A 17,602-nucleotide genomic window follows, 5' to 3' on the forward strand; every position below is an offset into this window, starting at 1 on the left:
CTCAGAAACAGTGTTGACTGTTGAATTAAAAATTAGTCGATTGTAACATACACAATAATAATAATAAAAAAAAATGCAATGTTTTATTCGAGAAATATTGTTAATAATATTTAATATTTGTATCTAACAATAGGTATATGGATAACTAAATAAAATATTAATAATATTTCATATTTATGTAACAGTTTCATGCCACAAATATTTTATTTAGTTATCCATATTATATAATTAACAAAATGTTCATATTAGGTACTCAAATAAAACATTGCTTTTTTTACTTCTATTAGTGCATGTTTCAATTGAATAATTCAACATTGTTTCTGAATTCTGCATTTTACTATTTACAAATATTTTACATATCAGTTCTTTAAGAATGAAATTGCAATACATGTATTTTGTAGGTACCTGATCTCTTAAATTTTATTTTTGTTTAATAATAGTTTATCTTATAAGCAGTAGTTCCTTATACATTTTCTAAAATATATGTTTTATATCTTCTATAGACTATATTTCATAAATATTACTTCAAAATATTAAAAATATTATGTACATTGTTTTATAGAACCATCAAAAATTTCTGAGGCTGAAGTAAGCACTAATGCAGAAAGCACGTCAATTAATGATTCTGAAGAAGTCTTGGTAAGTTCTAATTTCTTAAATAAATAAATCTTGCATAAATTATGTACATGGTCGAAAATGATTGTGAGCCTATTGCAATGTTTTCAAATTTGTAACATGGTAAAATTAATTTTTTGCAGAAGTCTTCATTAGAACCAACACCATGTATTGAGTCTACCCCTTTTGTATGTGATTCTATAGACCCTTTGGTATGTATAATTGTTTTATTTTATGCTACATTGGTAAAAAATACTATGGACTAAATAATAAATATGATATTTATGCTTTATAGGGTTTACCATGTACTGAGCCTGCTTCTAATGTATGCGATGCTATAGAGCCTTTGGTATGTATAATAATTGTTTTATTTTATGATAGATTGGTTAAAATTACTATATACTAAATATGATATTTATGCTTTACAGATTTGTGATATATCTTTATCAAAAAATGATGAACCAGTTCAGCCAGAAATGTTATTCCCCGCTACCAATGGTCGACGATTTACAAGTAGACATTATAAAATTTACAACTGGATAGAGTATTCTGTATCAAAAGATGAAATTTTCTGTTTTCCATGCCGTCATTTTTCTGCCAACATTATAGCCTCTGGAAAAACTGCTGGTAATTTATGTTTTGTTAATTATGGTTCAAAATGTAAAATTTGGAAGGAACAGACCTTATCTTTGAACAATCATCAGAGATGTAAGACTCATGTTATTTGTGTACAGCGTTGGAACGATTATCTTCTAGTTAAAAAAAACCATTCACTATCTATCGCTAATCAAGTTAATAACGTACGACAACAAAATATTATTGAAAATAGAGAACACTTAAAATTCTTACTAAAGACAGCACTTTTTCTGTCAAAACAGGGTTTAGCATTTCGTGGACATAATGAGTCTGATATTTCTAAAAACAGAGGGAATTTTTTAGAAATTTTAGATATGTTTGCTGATGATAAAATAAAATTACGATTACAGGCACGTTACGGTCACTACACTAGTGACTAGTCCTGAGTATCAAAACGATTTTATAAGTAGTATAGCTCAATGTACAAGGCAGATTATATTAAACTCTATGAATAAGTTTGGCGTTTATACAATTATGGTTGATGAAACCAAAGACTTATCAAAAAAAGAACAAATGAGTTTTTTAATAGGGTTTGTAGACAAAGAACTAAATATTTGTGAGAGATCAATTGGTTGCTACCACATGGCAAATTCAAATGCTGAAAGTTTGGCAAGTGAAATAACTAAAATACTATCAATAAATAAATTGGATATCATGAACTGTATTGGACAATGCTACGATGGAGCTTCTGTTATGAGTGGGCAGTATTCCGGTGTTCAAGAAAGAATACGCTCCAAAGTTCCTCATGCCATTTATGTCCACTGCTATGCTCATCGTTTAAATTTATGTTTAGTTCAAACGCTACAAAATATACCCTACTTATGTAATTTTTTCAATACAATTCAAAACTTGTATAAGTTTTTAATGAATGGGCAGACAAGGTATGAGCTATTTGTCAGAGCTCAAAAAGATAAACAAATACCTGTAATTCATTTGGAACGGTTGGTAGACACAAGGTGGGCATATTGGTATAAATCAATACAAAAAGTTAATATGTGTTTTACTGAAATTTTAGAAGTTCTATCAATACTGAGTCATCAGGGAGATCAAACTGCAAGAGCTATTGGTATATTAAAAGAATTTTCAAATATTTCATTTATAAAAACTTCTCATGCTATGGAGATTTTATTACAAACTATTCACTGTGCTTCAGTAGAACTTCAAGGCGCAAGTATTATACAATCTTCAGCGATTAATTTGTTACAAAATACAAAGCAAAATATCCAAAAAATGCGTAGCGATACATTTTGGGATAAAATTAATAACAGCGCAAAATTAGTTGCTGAAAAAAATGAAATAGTCTATGAAAATAGTTCAAGAAATAGAAGACCAGTGAGATTAAATAGAAATCTTCAAGATTTTTTTATTCAATCAACAATAAGACAAGGAACTTATGAAAATAATAGGAATACATCAATTGAAAATAACTTGCCATTGAGTGATATAAAAATTATTTTTTATACTGCAATTGACAGGTAAAAACTTAAATCAAAATTATTAATAAGTATCATTTAATTGAAAAAACCAACTACTTTTATCTGCATTAATTTGATAGTATATATTTTTTATTTTATTGTTTTAGGTTTTTGAATGAACTAAACCATCGCTTCAGCAATCCTAGTAATGAAATAGTTCTTACTTGTAACATTTTCTCATCCTCTAGTATTGATTATTTTAATTTAAAAAGTCCCCATTTAGTTACCTTTATTGATCATTATAAACATTTTAAAATTAATTATGAAAATCTTCAATGTGAATTTCCATCTGCAAAAAATTTAATAAATCATGCAAACATAGACAGAGATGATGGAATTCATGACCTTTATTCTATTTCAAAAATTTTAAACCAACTTCCAAATGCTTTTCAAGAAACTCTTAAAATTATAAATATCCTTATGACTTTGCCTGTTACTACTGCATCCAATGAACGCTTCTTTTCTTCTCTAAAATTAGTTAAAACCCATCTACGGCTAACAATGGGAAATGAACGGCTGAGTGATTTACTGGTCATTGCGGTGGAAAGTGATGTATCAGGTAAAATTAATTTAGATGATGCGGTTGATGTATTTTCAAAAATTAAAAAAAGAAGATATCCTTTGATAAATTAATAATATTTTTCTTAATTAATAAAAATTGTTATATTTAATAGTTTACAGAGTTTTAATTGGTATAGGATTGTACAGTTGTTTTTATAAAATATCTGCTATCATATATTTGTAAATTTTGTTATTAAGCAGTTAATAAATAAGCTTGTAAAAATGATACCAAAAAAAAAAATCTTATTGAGTATAATTACAAATAAGTGAGGTTTGGTATGGTAATTCGATAAAAATGTAAGTAGATATAATGCGCTTGCGAGCGAAGCGAGCGGTTTTTTTTTTACCCATTCGGGCCGGTCAAAACCTTTGCCCCCCTCTATTGAAAACTGAAATGACGCCACTGGGTAAAATTAAAGCCTGTTTTCCTATTTGTGATAACTGTTTAACTGTGAACTTCAACTGAAAACAATATGACAAGACACGCTCTCTTTATCTTGTATTATTCTTCACTATTCATTGTTGTGTTTGACTGTCTGAGCTTTGAGCGTAGTGTTATAGAATTACTACATTAAAATATTACTATAATACTATTTAGTGTATATACTATTCTAAAATCTTTTTTGTACAATTCAAGGTACTTTCTTATTATGTTATGTTTGTGTGTATGACTTAAGTGATTATTTGTATAAGCCATAATTAATATATGGTAGACGCACAGTGTAATCCATTATAAGCAATATAGAAATGCAGTATGTTTTTATTAAATAAACCATCATCTTATTAAGCTTTTTCCATAATGTAATTTAATTGTACATACTACAATAAAGATTTATCTTAAATAATAATATTATTATTTTATGCTTTCCAGTTTCCACTGATTAAGTATATTTAGTCTCCAAATATCTTTAACTTTTAAGTATACGGTATATCGGCATAAAATAAAGTTTGCCCCCCCATAAAAACTGCCCAAGTTACGCCCATGCCCGTGACCGTTAAATTGTTCATGGTGATCGGAAGATGAGAAAGCTTGCATAAGCACTCGTATATATTTGCAGCTCGTTGTTGCCGGCTTCGACGGCTCTAGCAATTTTTCTGTCGTTTTGACCGATTAACCTGTTCGACCTATATATAAATGTTTCCTTATTTATTTTAGCTTGATTTTTTTTTTTTTTTGTTTAATATATATTACGTACATTCTAACAATATTATACTCTATATCATATATGTAAATCTAAATGCGTAAAATAGAAAGCATAATATACTATGGATTACGATGTTTTTTCAATGTGGCATCAATATTAATAACGATTAATAATACGTCAAATGTTTTTTGTTTGAAATGGTATTAACAATTATGATAGTAAACAAATGGTATATTAATCTACAAATCGTTATCGTCGATTTTGAGTTCTTTATTATCCACAAAACAAATATAATATTGTTATCTGGCGAAATTTCGAATAATCTATACTTTAGATATGCAATATTACTTTTAATGGAATGTTATTAGAACTTTTAGTTGCCACCTGAATTGTAATACTTTTCACAAATTTAGATTAAGATGGGGGGAGAGGGGGAAAATGCACCCTTTGTCCTCCCAGGATCCGCCACTGGCTGTTTCGGGGCGTAGAACTTCGAATCAAAACATTGCAGTCGAAAAGGACAGTCCTCGTTTATAGATGAGTACGTCATCGATCAGCACACCGATTTCCGGAACATTTCAACATCGAGAACGATCTATAATTCATCAATGGGCAGGATGACACTAAAATACATAGGTACGCCGATCCTCGTGAGTTAATATTATTATTTTTGTCTTATATATAATATATTATATAACATATTACTATAATTGTTATATTATTATTATATATTTTTTTCTCTGTCTTACAGCTTATTGCCTGTGAGTAGTGATTGCCTATTTGTGACTGATATTCTATTACTTATTAGTAAAAAAAATTAATAATAAGTAATAAAATAGAGGGGTATAATGAACAATTCTGGGGGCGAAAATAATCCATTAGAGAAACATAGAAGTAGGAACATATTTTTTAAGCCCCCTCCCATAGTTGCCACCTCAATTGTAATACTTTTCACAAATTTACTGTCAAATACCAATAAAGGAAGGGATGGGACGGTATGTATTATAATATTATATTCTACAGCCCGCATTGAACTCAGGATATTTTTTTTATTTCAAATAATGATATATAACTGTTTTTAAAAAAAATCTTGAAATCGTCTTTTTTTAGACCTATTTTAAAGTTTAAGATTAAAATATTGAACAACTACGCAGTTCAATGTATGCTCAACTAAGTAAACTGAGTTTAGTCGTTAATTCGTGATACCGATACGATTTCTTATCTTTTTTTTTCAGACGAATATGAAAATAAATGATCAATTATAGATTAGACTATATGGATTTGTTTATAACATTATCCTATTGTTTTGGATAATATATAATTACGAGTTTTAAATAACCACAAAAATATAACCCATTATTTATTTTTCTGCGTGTGTACCTACATATATGTTCTAGCCATGGGTTTGAAGCGATTATTTTGACAAATCCATATGCTTTTTCCGTTTTCGCATCTATTATGGTCAATCGTGACTTATTATTAAGTTTTGATATCCACTCCCATTTATTACAAGAAAGTCGTCTTTGAAGTTTTATAATGATATTAATTATCTGGGTCGTTAACTTACTGTACTACACATACGTATAATATCATATATAACGGAATTACACTTTAAATCAGCACCTATATATAATAATAATATCTTACGCCACTAAGTCAGCTGAATATAGGTACTTCAGCCACATTCTTGTGTTGTTTTATATACAATGTTAATAAAATAATAATAGGTATAATAATAAATAAAAATTATGAGAAAAATCCAATAACAAAAAATTGACACTGAATAAGTGTCATATTGCATAATAATATGATTTGTTTCAAACACGGGACAATGACACCTAAGTTATGTACGTAACATATATAGGTAGTCCTACGATAGCGACGGTGATGATAATATTATATTTAAATATAAACAACCGGGAGTGTGAAGTGCAATAAAAGAATTTGTGCAGTTCAAGCATTATAACCATAGATTAAACATACATGTATGTTTAATCTATGTTATAACTAAGGCTCGGAAGGTAATGAGTCATTAAATAAATTATTACCTGCACAACGTTTAGCCATTTTCTGTCGACAGACGCCATGCTGAGTGGCGTAAATTGGGTGGTGCAAATGTAACACTTGCACCACCAGAAAATCATAAAGATTTGTATAGGTAGGTACATATAGTTTTTATTTTCAAAAGTATATCTATATTTGTTTATTAAACAAGTATCTGTAAAACATTTATTGGCATCTGAAGTATTCAAATAAAATCATAAACATTTTGAAACTACTTGATTTAGAAATTCATAAGCAATTTTCTGTTTATATAATTATATCTAAGATTTGTAAATATAACAAAAGATTCCTTATACGTGTTCCTACCTTGAACAAAAAAAAAAAGTCTACTGAAAGTCAAACCAACTTTTTATGAACCTTTAAAGTTAAAATTTTTTGACATTGGATTTGCAGCTGTAATGCTGTATATCAACGAATTCTAATCAAACGATTATCTTATTTTGTTGTAATTCACAAACGAATAACCGTAGATACTTGACATTTTCACACTATGTTTATTTTTTCATAAGCCTAATACTTATATAATAAATCTGTTATAGTTATATTATAATCTATTTTTTATTTATTTTTATAATACTATAATCTATGATAGTTTACTCATTATTATAATTTATAATTATTATAAATTATAATAATAAAAAATTAACTATCTCACAAACACTAGTATTTTAATACCTACACTATCGTCTATCACTATACCTACAACTAAAAAATCACAAAAATATTCTCCTTGCTAGGTACCTTCTTATTTTGTTTAGTGTTTTATAATATAAATATTTAAAATTTTCATACAGTTAAGTTATAGGTTATAGCAAAAATGATGTACCTATGTCCTATATTAACAATTTCTACATTTTTTCTTTTCAAAAACATTATTTGAAAAATAACAATATTCTTACATTTTTATACTAATTATGAGGACAGCTAACCTAACAAGTAACCTATTACCTAACCTAACCTAACAGCTAATAGAAGTAGTTATGCACTTATGCGGAGAACTGGTAAAATCATTGGGTTGAAATATTTATAAATTTATAATCGACGGTAAAATGTTTATTTTTATAAGTTTCTATTATTATTTATTATTCCCCGTCGCTCGTCGCCCATCGGATGCATAATATTGTGTCATGAACAAATCAAACGATAGACGATTATCGTCGATAAGCCACCATACGCATCGAATGTGCGATTGTCTAATAATACAAGTAATTATATAATTATATAGGTAAATAATAATATAATTATTATTTTATAATATTTAAAACGATTTATATTTTTATTATTTTAGATTCTGATCGGAGCTACGTAATGGTTTTACTGAGGGTATACGTATTGCCAACTATATAAGTAGGTACCTACATTTTAGAATTTTTTAGTGATGCTGAACAAATTATCTTAAAACACTAATTCCGTGTTGCATGAATTAGTGTCCCGTGATTGGTCTATTACTTTTTATTGAACCATTAAATTAATCAATTGTTCTTGCTACCCGGTGTAAAGCTTACCTCAGTGGCGTATTTAGGAATTTGTCATAGGGAGGGTCCAGATAATTTCCAGAAAACAGAGCCGCGAGGGCAAAGCCCCCCACACCAAATTACTCTTTATTAAATATATATATCATATTTATAAGATGATTTAAAATTTTTGAGTTTTTAATTATTAAATAATAATATATAAAAAAGCAAATTTAAAAAAAGCGAGTAAGTGGATGTGGCTCTATTGTACAGTAGGTTACGAGTGATATATGTATAATGGATTATATTAAACTTGAATTTAATGATATAATAATATCATAGTACCTATAAGAAAAACGATTCTGAGTGAAGACGGTTTGTCAGTCTTGATATTTTATATAGTTATTATTTATTACAGCCTATTAATTTATAATTATTAATATTGAAAGAGAGATCAAGTATTTGCCGACTGAAATAATATAATCTATGCCGACTAAAAAAATGTCAATCAGTAATTTCTTAAAACAAACTATGTGAAGTACCTATAAAAATTCCTGGTATTTCTGTATAATAGGTTATATAGTATATCTGTATAATTTATTAAAATTTGATAAATATTATAGTAAAGACATAAAAAAAAAATTTTTAAAATTGAACTAAAACATTTTGAACAGTTCTATGCACGCAGTTTGTTATAATATTTTTTACTTGTATATCATACAGCCGCTAGCCATACGGGTTCAGGATTTTCAGGACTATTTAAAGTTCTAAAAAATTAAGTCGTATTCGGTGTTCTAATCTATTAATCAGCGCAGTGGCGTAGGCCCCCCATGAAATATTAAATATAAATATTAAATGTGTATTATTAAATCAATATATGATAAGGGTTATAGGAACCAAAATCTAAAGTAAAACTTTGGCACCTGCAAGGTGCATGTTAGTATGTTACACTTATGGAAGAACCTAGGTAAACCAACACTACGTAAAAATTGATCAGGAACATAATATATTAATATGTGCTTGCCAGTGGTTGTTTTTAAACTACCCATTTGGGCTGGTCGAAACTTTTACCCCCCCCCCCCCCCCCTATGAAAAACTGAAATGACAACACTGAAAGTAATAATAACAATATAGGCCTACCATGATACCCAATATAGGCACCCACAGCCCACAGATAGGTGCTTGAGATAGCGATTAACGATAACATACAGATGGACGACGGTACTAAAAAAGTTATTATGGGTATTATATATGTATAGCAATCAGTAGTATTTTGATTTCTAAATCAGTTAACTCTTAAATATTGTTAAGTGCGTATAGTCGAAGTCAGTGGAAAGAAGAAAAACAAGGGGTTCTACTTCTGCTTACTTGTATACTAACACTATTGTGGAGTCATTGATTAAACAATAAAATATATCCACTTATCATAATATTTTCATAATATAGTAAACTATTAATAGTGTCATCCTCTTTAATTACCGATTTAGAAATCAAATTAATACTGCAGACTGCCAAGGACCCGTTCTCGTTTTTACTATTAAAGTTATCACCTAAGAAAATCTAGGAAAACAGTTTTTAACAAGTCGTATAATTCCTGACACCTCTCTGTTATTAAGAAAATGCCGACTGATAGTTACGAAAAATTCAAAGGGGGTGTGATGGCCCACCATACCCCCATTGCCGCCGGCCCTGGCTGATACCGTAATTTGTAAGAAATCATTGTTTAAGTAGATCAACCTAAAAAATGCATAGCTCACCGCTTTAAATGTATGATAGTATGATACATACATTGAGGATGACCAAAAAGAGATGTTGGTCGCCGGTCGGAGTGTCGGCCGGGGACGTTGAGGACTACTGTGAATATTGCCGGCGTTTTTGTTTTTGTGTGTAATAACTAATAAAATATTATTGTGTTAGACATTAGTTTTTATTCCTTTGACACTTTTCTTTTTACGCATTTCCCTGTGTAACATTTTGTGTGTGAGTGTACACACACAATACATACAGTAGGTAATTGACTGTATTTGTTTGTAGCTAATAGTCCATGAGAGAGCATGCCGCATGGTAATTAGTAATTACGTTTATATTGGTATGTGTGTATCGTGTATGTATGTGTCATGTGCGTCAGTGGTGGTTCCAGGGGGGATGGCAAAGGGGGCATTACCCCCCCCCCCCCATCACCGTAGTTTTTCTTCGTTTTACACTGTGTTTAACCAATTTTGTAGCCAATTTTCGAACTTTTTGTACTTTTTGTACTTTTGCCTCCCCTCATGCCCCTCCCAAAATTAAGCCCTGGGTCCACCACTGGTGTGTGTAGGTATAGAAGTGTCAGTGTCGGAGTGTGCGGAACGAAAGAATGGAAGTCTGCAAAGTACGTATGCGACAAAAGTGCCTAGTGACGATCTCGGATTATAATATTATAATCCATACGTGATACTGCAGTGATAGCATATTGATTATAAATACTATAGTAAGTATTTATAAATTATAATCTGCAATGCCTGATGATAGTCTATCACACTATCCGATTATTCGACTAATCGCCGCGTGTATATTCGTCAAATACGTGAGTCGTGGGAAGGGATTGCTCAATTTTAACAAAATAATAATATATATTATGTAACTCACCATGCATTCATTTTATATAAGCAATGCTTATATATGCTTATTATATGCTTATATATATGGCATTATCAGTCGCGCATCTGAAAGGCCAGAATTATTTTTATATCAGATTATATAATACTATTATGAATATTTTTTTTTAGATTCTGAGCGGAGCGAGGAAGCTATTGGTTTTACAATGGTGTTTATTTATTTTTTTTTAAATTCTGTATACAAAACTTCTACCAGAAGGACTGCTTCGACTACAACATATAGTACCTTATCTTTTAGCAAATTGGATCAAAATGGTACCTACTTTAGAAAGGTCATTTTTCGATTTTTTCAATAGTTATTTAATGCTACGGGAAAAACCACCGAAAAATTACGAAAAAACGCTAAAAATGGGATTTTAATTTCTAACACTTTGTTTATCACCATAGAAACGATTAAAAAATCATAATATTATAATATCAATTCAACTTACTTGATAAAATAAATAATAATAATATAAAATATCCAGACTGACAAACCGACTCTGCTCAGAATCGTTCTTTTTTATACAACGATATTATATCATTGAATTCAAGTCTAATACAATCCATTATACAATGACCCACTTATAATCTACTGTACAGCAGAGCAACATCCACTTACCTGCTTTTTTTATAGTATATTATTGTTTTGTACTTTTTTCACAATAATAATAATATATTACAATGTTTTTTATTCGAATTCAATTATCATGTTCGATACAGTCATACAGATGTAAATGAATTTATACTTTGTGTTGTGTCTTGTGGTAATCGCCGAACGATTATTTCTTTGAAAATTATTTAAATTTATATATTGGCGGTCGTAAGCAATCGCGTCGCTTTTATTGATTGTGAGTTGTGACGAAATTATTTATTACTGTCAACTGCCAAAGTCACGAAACGATGAAAGTCGAAATAACTATATAAGTAGTAATATTGTGTATTTGTGTTTAGGCAAAAAAAGTGAACTACATATTATGTAATGGGAAGTAGGAACATATTTTGTAAGCTCCCCCCCCCTCCCCCGAACAAGAATCCTGAGAGAAAATAGAAATGTATTAAAAACCACTGAATACTGTTAGTAAAAATTATTCTATATATGTTGTAGTTTTATTGTATTTAGCTGTAAAATAATTAAACATATTATAATAATTATAATATGTTTAATTATAATAAATATTATGTATAGTTATTATAAACTGATACGCTTATGACAACAGGCGAGTAGGACTCCCTTCTCCATACGACTGGTCCAGGGAATCTGCTAATCTGCAAATCTGCTGAATAAACCTTTTTTAACGGACGACCACATCATATGCGGGGATTTGCACACGTAGTGGTTAGTCTCTGAGTAACGCATTTACATTACAGATCATTTCAGAGTACTTATTTCATTAAAACATTATTACAATTAAATAAAGAATGTAATTTCGTCTCGTTCATTTTATTTTTTTCGGAGTCGGTAAGTGCGCATCCACTACATTTTTGGTGGCAGCTGTGGAATACGGTTATTAGTTATTGTGATCGTTTTAATCGTCAATAACTTCAAAACATTAAATGCTCGCCTAAACATTTTCAAACTTCGGAACATCTACGGAATATTTCAAGTGATAAAATTTAATATTATGTAAAACGTAACGCGTCGTATTGAACGGTAATAATAAGGCATAGCGTGAGAAAGGGTAACGTCAGCGATTTAACGCATTGCCCCGTACATAATAGGTATTTAAAAAAAATTGGTACGAAAACAAAATAAACAGATTTAAAATATAAACTTAACCTATATTTACCTGTATATTATTACTTTTATGGAAATTAATAAATTATAATGATTTTTATTTTTGATAAAATAATTGAAACTAATATCGTATTAATATGATATTATAAACTAATAAACTGTAATTATAAACTTCCCACGGGTGCGCTATTTTTTATAACAAGATAAGTAATTTCAGAAACAGTTCTAATATGACGTAATAATAAATATACCTACATCTATCAAATAAAAATAAAATATACATTGACTGTACTATAAACCTTAATTTATTATAGGGCAGTAACAAAATATAATTTGAATTTGCTTAACACTTATACAATTTGACATAAAGTAAAATATAAATACTAGTGTAAGTATTAAAGTCCAAAATATATAAATAGGCCAAGTATACTGTATAAAATATGTCAACATTCAAATGAATTTAAATTTTAAACGTGAGAAATAAAAGGTTTATTTTATTGGTCTTGGACATAATAATAATATCAATAGTCATTAAAACACACGGTCGTAGTGGTATAATGACAATTGTTACTGAAAACAAGTATTACTGGTATCTTTTCCAAAATAACAAATAAGTAAATACCTAACTATTATATTTTCTGAAAATACCTATACTCGGATAGTCGAATGTTCCCAATAAGTACATACTAATAAGTAATAAGTTATTAATAATAACTAGTATGTTATTTTAACTGTAATTATTTTATTACACATGAAATATTTTAAAATAATATTGTAATAATAATAATTGTAATATTTTTATTATAGTTAGGTACACATCATACAATATTAATAAATTATTATAACTTTTTAAAAGTATTTTTATTCGTGTTCATATTACATTAATATGAAAAAAAAATATTAAAATAAATATATCTAATAAGTCAATAATAACCCTTAATTCAAAAAAAAAGCCGCCCTTCCCAAAAAGTCACCCTAGGCTATAGCCTTTTACCCTGCCCCTTAATCCACCACTGCGCAAATACGTAATTTTGTCGTGTACACTAATACACAGGCAAATCGTATACATTATGTGTATTATCATCATCACTCGTATTCACGTAAAAATAGAATATTTGATCGAAACCCAATATTAATAATTATTGGTCCCCGCGCTAGGTGTTTCTAGAAGCAGATCTGGGGCTTAATTTTTTTTTTTTGGGGGGGGGGGGAAGGCGAAAGTACAAAAAATGTTGCTACAAATTGGCTAAATACAATCTGGAACAAAGGGAAACTACGAAGATTGGGGGAGAGGGGGAAAATGCACCCTTTGTCCTCCCAGGATCCGCCACTGGCTGTTTCGGGGCGTAGAACTTCGAATCAAAACATTGCAGTCGAAAAGGACAGTCCTCGTTTATAGATGAGTACGTCATCGATCAGCACACCGATTTCCGGAACATTTCAACATCGAGAACGATCTATAATTCATCAATGGGCAGGATGACACTAAAATACATAGGTACGCCGATCCTCGTGAGTTAATATTATTATTTTTGTCTTATATATAATATATTATATAACATATTATTACTATAATTGTTATATTATTATTATATATTTTTTTCTCTGTCTTACAGCTTATTGCCTGTGAGTATAGTGATTGCCTATTTGTGACTGATATTCTATTACTTATTAGTAAAAAAAATTAATAATAAGTAATAAAATAGGGGGGTATAATGAACAATTCTGGGGGCGAAAATAATCCATTAGAGAAACATAGAAGTATGAACATATTTTTTAAGCCCCCTCCCATAGTTGCCACCTCAATTATAATACTTTTCCACTAATCTACTACCCGATACCTATTTATCTGAAAGTAGAAGACTTCCTACAGCCCGCATCGATCCCTGATTTTGTATTTTATTTCAAATAATTGTATTAAAAAAATTGTTAAAAATAGTTTTTTTTATCTTGTATTTTTTTTAGACATACTATTATAAAATCTGAGAATAAAATATTGAAAAACAGAGATCGACGCGGGCTGTAGATTATTTCCCCCTAGCAATTAAACAAATAATTTTGAAATTTGGTTGATTCTACAAGGCGGTATCGTTATTCCCGCAGTGTGTATTTTTGAGGACAAGATGGCATCGGCAACGGGCGCCTTAAATGTTTTTAATTAATATATAGACATAAAACAATATAATATTATACTAATCATGGAGTTATAAAATGTAGTAGTTATGAAATGTACCGTAGACGAAGAATGGGGGCTAGCCGCCTTAGATATTGTTCGATAATTATTAATCTGTTATAATATATTCGTTTACGAACGTAATTTGGTATTTTATGTAACTTACGAAATTTAGATCTATGAATCTTTAGCCACGCGGAATTATTTCGTATTGCATCTATATTCATACGTAGATTTTAACAATTACTATAACATGTCTAAATATTTAGAGATATATATATATATGTTCACATATTTTATTCTGCATTCATTTGTATTTCAACAGTTCAACTAATATTGATTAAATTTTTATGAAAAAATAAGCTAAAGAGTGGGTGGTATTAACTATTAATATGGAACTATTTTAAAATTATTAGATTTTCAGTTTTCTTAAAAAATTCCAATATAGAAATCATATAAAATTTTATGCGGTATTTTTTAAATTTTAAATATTGTTATTACCAAATTTTACTATACAAAAAAATAATATTAGTTTTCAACAAAAACAATATCATTTTTATTGTTGTCAATTTTTCATGAAAAATAATAAATTAAAATTAATAAAACGGACTTTATTGTTATTTTAAAACAAGTATTTAAATTTTGTTAAAAATACTTTTAAAAATTATTCATAATACTTAAAAAATACATTTACAAAAATTGTATTTAGTATACCATGTAAATACTTCAAAAAGTATTTAAATACAAGTATTCGAATACTTTATAAGACTGGTTATGTCTAATATCAATTTATAAAATTGTGGTAAATAGAATCTTTATTTATAACACTTACAGACTTTATAATACTGTATAGTGTATATTATAGTATTAACAATATTTTGTTATTTTGTTTTTTTTTTGCTAATTCGTACAGTACTTCGTTGCATGATGGATGTCATATTTATAACCCCGCGATGAACAGCCACAGTAAAATTATTACCCCTAAGTCCACAACTTAATTTTTTGTAATGATATTAGTGATCTTACTTATTTTTTCATCCGCCGAGCATTTAGATGTAGAGCAACTAGCATCAAAATAGCTAGTAATTTTCCTTTTATTCCTTTTATTTGTGAAAATGTAATATGAACAAAATAGTCAATATTATAAAAGATATCGACCGTATAATAGTTATGCACTTTAGTACACTACACGGACACACAGTAGAAAACACGAGTACGAAAGAGTAAAGACGAATCACGGTGATAACTAAATATTATGAGTTAGGTATGAGAAATAATAAGCAATCGATGTTTCAAGTTTTCAACCAACTTATGACCTGGGGCTGGGGCTACGTAATATTGTAAAATATATATCTACCGATCGCACTATCTCCCGCGTGGGCCTATGTTCTGGGAAAGTGTAGAGCTGGTTGTTATTGAGAATTCTCTATCATCGAGTGGGATAATTCTCATATTATATTTTGTGTAATAAATATTAATAATAATAATATACTAGTTCAGTAGTTCCTACATATTATGAGTCTAGATAATAATATAGTCATGTAAACTCATGTTATATAAACACGTATAAACATATTCTAACATTCTGTCGAAATTTAAAATAGTCGATAATTTATTTTTAGAAAAAAAAATAGAACAAAATTTAATGCATTATAAATTATACATAATTATAAATTTTTATAAATATTGGAAAAAAATTCATGAGGGAGATCTATTTCTCTCACCCCCCCCCCCCCGTCTTACCGCCACTGGTATAATGTCATTAATCGTTATATATATTATGATTTATGACGTATATCTGTATTTTAATTTCGTACCTATGCGGCTATACGAACATCGTGTAGACTGTGGATATATTTAAAAATATGTAGGTACATCATATTATAGCAGTCCATGCACAGGTATATAATAATATAAACCCTTTATTTTAATTTTTTGTGTTTGTCATCGCCTTTTTGGGCAGTAAAAATGTTTACTTTTCTGATAGAAAAATGAATCTAGTTGGTACTTTGGACAGTCAGAAATAAAAATTTCCAATAGTTTTCTATAAAGCGTCAAAAGAAATCAAAAAAAAAATTAGGAAAAACGGTAATTTAAACGCAAAACCACTTTTTGACCTTACTGATTTAGTTTTTTTTTGTAATTCAAAAACGAATAAACGTAGATTAATATCACGAATATTATTATTAAATACACAATACATTTTTCAAATATTTTTAAGTTATTTATAGATATTTGAAATTTTCAATATTTTTTATAAAAATTTTCTTGATAGGTCAAAAAGCTTGAAAAACTAATAAATGGTTTCTCATAAGTAGTTCATACTGTAACCGAAAACTCTAAAAATGGTATAAACAAAGTTTTTATAGATATTTTAATTAAAATTTGAACGAAATTAGTAATTACTCGTTTCATCAAGTTTTATTGGCTATTGTTCGCGTTCGTTGGGTTTTAGTCGATGTGTTGGTGTAGATTATTGTCTTCACGTACGCGCAAGCATAATAATATATTAATATGCCAACGTAGACACGCTCGAAAACATTTTTTACCTGTCTTACGCGAGTACGTGAAAATTAATAATGCCAATAAGCCAGCAAAAATTTTACATACTTCTAGTAGTACAATTTTAATTTCGAAAAAAGATTTGAACTTGTTAGCTTTTATCCGGTGTTTTGATAGGAAATAGATTTTTGATGTTTTGAAAAGTTTATTTACCTAGTACGGTTCCAAAAGAACTTACTTAATTTCTCAAAATGGCAAAATGACTCAATGAGTATACACTTTAAAAGGCCAATGAGACAAAAAAATTTTAATGTTTTTCCTACAAAACATAGAAAAGAGGCCAACAAATTCAAATTAGTATTAAGAGTTAAAATTGGAATACTAAGAGATGTATGTTTATTTATTGCAGGCCTAAATGCATGAAAAATCCAATCGCTTAGAGCCACCTTAAATGTTTTGATAGTCGATATGTCATAATAAACTTCTTTTCTGAAAATTCAATATAATTTTTAAAACATTCAATTTAGTTTATATTTTTTATACCTACGACTATTTTCAAAATATTTACATTATGATACTGTAAAATGAATATATATTATAAAA

At 28.8% G+C, this 17,602-nt stretch overlaps 1 protein-coding gene across 1 annotated transcript in view; it reads left to right on the plus strand.

Moving 5' to 3' along the window:
• Nucleotides 1-1,725: 1,725 nt before the first annotated feature.
• LOC103309818 (zinc finger MYM-type protein 1-like) overlaps nucleotides 1,726-17,602 on the plus strand; it is a 16,399-nt gene continuing 522 nt past the window's right edge. Inside the window, exons 1-4 of the mRNA XM_008186258.2 lie at nucleotides 1,726-1,989; nucleotides 2,128-2,726; nucleotides 2,834-3,314; nucleotides 6,496-6,590. Of these exons, the coding sequence (XP_008184480.2) occupies nucleotides 1,726-1,989; nucleotides 2,128-2,726; nucleotides 2,834-3,314; nucleotides 6,496-6,590 (1,439 nt within the window). The remainder of the gene's footprint in view (nucleotides 1,990-2,127; nucleotides 2,727-2,833; nucleotides 3,315-6,495; nucleotides 6,591-17,602) is intronic.

Source organism: Acyrthosiphon pisum, chromosome X (genome assembly GCF_005508785.2).
Source record: "Acyrthosiphon pisum isolate AL4f chromosome X, pea_aphid_22Mar2018_4r6ur, whole genome shotgun sequence".
NCBI lineage: Eukaryota > Metazoa > Arthropoda > Insecta > Hemiptera > Aphididae > Acyrthosiphon > Acyrthosiphon pisum.